The sequence below is a fragment of the Haliaeetus leucocephalus genome, unplaced genomic scaffold (genome assembly GCF_000737465.1).
Source record: "Haliaeetus leucocephalus isolate CR32 unplaced genomic scaffold, Haliaeetus_leucocephalus-4.0 Scaffold217, whole genome shotgun sequence".
In the NCBI taxonomy this organism is placed as follows: Eukaryota; Metazoa; Chordata; class Aves; order Accipitriformes; family Accipitridae; genus Haliaeetus; species Haliaeetus leucocephalus.
In genome coordinates, this window is record NW_010972653.1 from 11405270 (window position 1) to 11410086 (window position 4817).

Genomic DNA, 4817 nt, shown 5'->3' on the forward strand with positions numbered 1-4817 from the left:
CTTCGCCCGGCGGTCCCCCGCCCCCGCCGGCCGTGCCGGTGCCGTCCGGCCGGGCGTGTCGCCCACGAACGCGGCCGTCAGCGCTCCGGCCTCAACTTGCCTGAAACTTGGGAGGGTTCGCGCCCTTCAGCCGGGAACCGCCCGGCCGTTCCCGCCTGCGCTCCGGGAGGGCACGGGGCTCGCACCGGCTTCGCGCGTCCCGGGAGCGGGGGATGTTGGAACGAGTCTGCCCCGAACGGGAGCCCTCGGGAGGAGACGGACCCTCGAGGTGGCGTGAGCCCGAGAACCCGGCGGTGGAACTGGAGCGCCGGAGTTGGCGCTCGGCGTGCGTTCGGCGGGCTCCGGAGCGGCACCGCAAGCGGAGCGCCGGCAGCGTTTGGAACACGGGGATGCCTCTCGTCCTGTAGGTGGGGGATGGCCGCAAGCGGGCACCCTGCCGGGAGGAGGGGTCACCTCGGTGTGCGACCGAGGGCAGGCGACCGAGGAGTCCCCCGTGGGGTCGGGGCGGCGGGGTGGTCTGCGCTGGGGTAGCTGGGGATGTGGCCGGGGAGGCGTGTGGGCTGTGCTGGGCTCGCTCGAAGAAGGCGGCTCCGGGGTAGAGCAGGGGATGATACCGTTTCATGATGCAGATGCATCTGAGGTGTGAGCCTTTCCCATCTGCGATTAGTTTCAGCTCCGCCTTTGTGTTTTATCTGGAAAACAGGTAAAATGGGAAGCGCAGAAGTTTTATGCTTGCAGCAATATAGCAATTATACTTTCAAGTCATTTCCAGATGGTTTGCACAAAGCATTTTCTTTCAGAATTACAAGTTTTAATTTTTTCCAGCTATTTTTACAGTGCTAACCAGATTTTATCCTTTATATTTGAAAGGTTGTTCTCCCCCCCGCCCCCACCCCCATCATTTTGCATGCTTTTCAAGATGTCTGGTATCTGGTTAAAATGGACTCAGATGATGTTCCACGGTTTTATGAATTACAATGTTATGCGTCGGAGATTTAATTCTGAGTGCTGTGTAGTCAGACCCTGTGTGATCTGACATAATATTCCTAAGTTAAAGAATGCTTTTATTATGCCATTGTTCAGTTACACACGAAGTAAAAACTAGGACTGTCAAATAAATTTGTTGATTCTATTTTAGATTATTCTTAGCTTTTGATTTTAGTACTATAAGGTGCTATTTGCATTTAGTTAAACATGTATCTAGTTTGCACTAGAATGGTACAGGGCATACCTCTGTTGTTAACTTTTTAGAATTTCTAGACCCTCTGAAATGAGTTTAAATTTCTGGTACAAGTTGAAGTTACACTTCGAGTGGAGTCATAAATGCTTTAAACAAGCATTTGACAGCCAGCAAACATAGACTGCTCTTGACAGAGGTGTTGAGGAGAATGTGTTTTGTCTATGTAACACGTGAAACCGCGCAGTCGAATCCAAGATTTGCTGAATTGGTGGTTATATTCCTAATGACTTAATGGGATCAGGATTTCACACTTGTGCAGGGCAAAGTCCCACCTGTATTAGTGGTGATGTTGTTGGCTATGCCAAGCTGTTAAAAGAAGTTACCAAATCAAAGCAAAAATGTCAAGGTCCCTTATGCCTAACTAAAAATTATATTCTAATAAATTCCAGTGTATGAAGCAAGTTACTTTAATATTAGTTGGTAGATGTGATAGGAGAAATGTATCCCTGAATAGGACATTCATACCTGATCCTGAGGAAGGCTTGGGTATTCAGTTCCCACTGCGTCTGAACACCAGGTAGCATCCCACGCAGAGGGTACCTACCTCCACAGCCTTTCCTGACCATTCCCCGTCCTGGTCAAGTTACCACCTCAGAGTTACAACAGGTTTTTCTGCTGGCAGATGTTCTAAAGGAAATACTCACAGACACAGTCTGGATGACTAAATTTCAGCTTGATTGAGAGCTTTGTCTGGCAAAATTATGGACATTGGAGTAATTACTGGGGTAGTTTTTGTGTGCCTTAACAAAGGTGGTAAAATGTTATTTTACACCTGCCTTTGGCAGGAACTTTTTTTCCTGCTTGCAATTACACGTAGTCAAAGCAATTTCCTTGTATAGCTATGATAATCCTATGAGTAGTTTTGGTAATAAAAAGAACATTGAAATAAACCCCTGTTTTTTCTGAGGTCTGCCATTGGGGGCCCTTTCAAATTGCATCAGTCAAGCAAAAACAGCTGCTTCAGTTCTACTCCATGAACAAGACAAGTCTTATTTGCTGCTTCAGTTCATCACTACAGTGAATTTGTTTATCTAACCATGCATGGTGAATGAGAGGACCACTAATGCGGGAAGTTAGTGTTAGCTCATCAGTTATGATTGTATTTAAGAGAGACTTTCAGTTCTTAGAAATGTATTTTGCGGGCCAAAATATCCCACCTGAATTGAGAATACTCTGCTAAATGGGTAGTTTTGTTTGAATAACTAGAGAAAAAAAATAATCGTGTAGTTCAGTTTGCCTTGCAAAAAAAACGTAGTCATCCACAAACCATATGGCTTTCTTACCTCTGGTAGAGAAATATCTCTCTGCATGGCAGATACAGCATGTCAACAGCTATGATCAAATATAAGTAGAAGTGGGCATGGATGAATCAGAATCTCTTTTAAAGGAGACCTGTTGGAGACCACAACTTCTCATATTTAAGTCCATATATATCTCCATTATACAATTATATTTCCCGAAACAGATTATAGTTCATCACAGCTACTTTCTGTTGTAGGGGCCAAAATGATTCATTAAAGTAAAGTAAGTACTCTTCCCGTGATATTTATTTAGGAAATGTCAAGTAGCAGTTTATTCATTTAGTACACGCTCAGTTGTGATGAGAGGATGGAAATCACTGCAGTTAGATTTCTCAATCAGTGTTTCTACGCATGCATATATATTTGGTCTCACTCTGCTTTTATGTTTCTCACTGTACTTTCTTAAATAGTGCTTTTGTGCATAAAATTTACTTATCTTCCATGCATTTTTATTCCATGTTTGACACGTTCCGCTGTCCTTGCCAGTTTTGAAAATGAATAGCTTCCAATATGGCATTGGCCTTTTAGCCCTCTGAATTTTTTTTTTTTTTTTAATTTTTTTTAGTTTTATAACCATATATTCTTACAATCTAAAAAGACTTTCTTTCCACCTTTGGTAGTCAATGTGGTAGATACCTGCAGTTAGCAGAGATGCATGGGTTATACCATAGATGAAGGCTTTTATCTCACGAGGGGAGTCAGTGTCTGTTATCTTCAGTAGATGTTGCCACCACTGTGTGTAATGATGTAGATAAATTGACAGTAATGAAACATGTCAAAAATGTGGTCAAATACATACATAAATCCAACAAGGCAAAACCCACTAATTTAGAGATTCAGACTGTACATAGGCACAAATAACAGGAAGAGAAGTATATACCAGAGCTTTCTATCTATCTGTAGCTCCCCATCTTGAGTCCTTCATAGCTGCTCCTTCTCCTCCCAAAATCCTTCTGCCACTCTCAATTTTGTATCTTCTCTCTTAAATACTCTCTTTAAAAAGTAAGTTTGTTATGTCAAAGGAAAGAAGAGCATCTTAGGGTTGTCAGATTAACCTGAGCTCCGTTTGAACACAAAAAGTTGTTGCAAGCCAAAGTTTATTCTAGCAAATGTAAAGGTTAAGTCTTGATAGTGAAGTTGAAAACAGTTAGGAAAGCCTAAAACTAAGGAACACAAATTTAGGGAGAAATTGGACACCAGTCTCTCGTGTAGTGGCTGTTTAAGGTGTCTCTGATACATATTTCATTTTGGAAGCTGAGAGGCTGCTTGGGCAGTGTTCAGCCTCTGGAGCGCTGCCTTTCAGAGAGAGCAACTCCCCTGCGTTGCCCTGGAGAGGTAGCAGGTCAGTACTGAGAATAAGAATTCAAAACATTTTTTTGTACCATGTCCTTATTCTCTTTCTTCTTTAATTTAGGTGATGCTGTATTTTCAATAATCCCAAAGGTGTGGGGGAGAATGCAAATTAATTGTTTAAGCTTGTCTGGAATCTAATTGCCCTTAGCATGCCAGCGTTTTTTAATATGTTGATTTCCTACATGAGATTTATTTTTGTGTATTGGAGGTCAACTGAACTAGTTTCCTGTGATTCTTTACTTCTTGACAGTATGGCTTGCATTGTAAAACTTTGTAATGCCTTAATATAATGTTATGCAAATTACATATCATAAAATATCCGCCAAGTCTCCAGCAATTCTCCTAGTTTCGCAACTGGATAGGCTGGTGACTTTTCATAGAAACCATATACGGTATGATTAATGGTGCAGATAATCAACGTAGCCTTTACGGAAACTTTGTCCAAACCATTTCACTCTTGCATGGTCGTTCTTAGAGCTCGTGCAGCTGCAGGGGTCCAGAAGTATGTTTTATTGCATTATTGTGTGTTTTACTGGCAGTGAGGAGTAGAAAGAACTTCCCAGCTTTCGCACCTGCCTTCTAGTTTCACAAGTAGCCTATAAAAATAACACTGAACAAATAGCTTCAATTGGCACAAGTGGAAGGTTATTTTTGACCCTCATTTTTTCCCCTGAATGTCCCCCTGAATGGCGGACAGTAGAGAGAGAATCTCAAGTAGTTACTACTCCTTTTATTTCTTATAGAGTAATCTAAAAATAGGGGGGGAGGAAAAAACCCCAGAGGATCTTCCACTTTCACATTCTTATTGATTTATGGCTTAATAAGTCATTGGGATATAAAGCTATAGAGCATAAACACTCTTACTCTATTGAATTTGTCTAAACAGAGTCCAAGTAAGATAAAAGATGACACTTTTGTTTCAT

The 4817-nt window shown here is 42.3% G+C and overlaps 1 protein-coding gene across 1 annotated transcript in view; it reads right to left on the bottom strand.

Moving 5' to 3' along the window:
• The window catches only part of ERICH1 (glutamate-rich 1), a 79822-nt gene extending 79200 nt beyond the window's left edge, over window positions 1-622 (bottom strand). The window contains exon 1 of the mRNA XM_010566760.1: window positions 101-622. Coding sequence (XP_010565062.1) covers window positions 101-622 — 522 coding nt within the window. The remainder of the gene's footprint in view (window positions 1-100) is intronic.
• Between the last annotated feature and the right edge of the window lie 4195 nt (window positions 623-4817).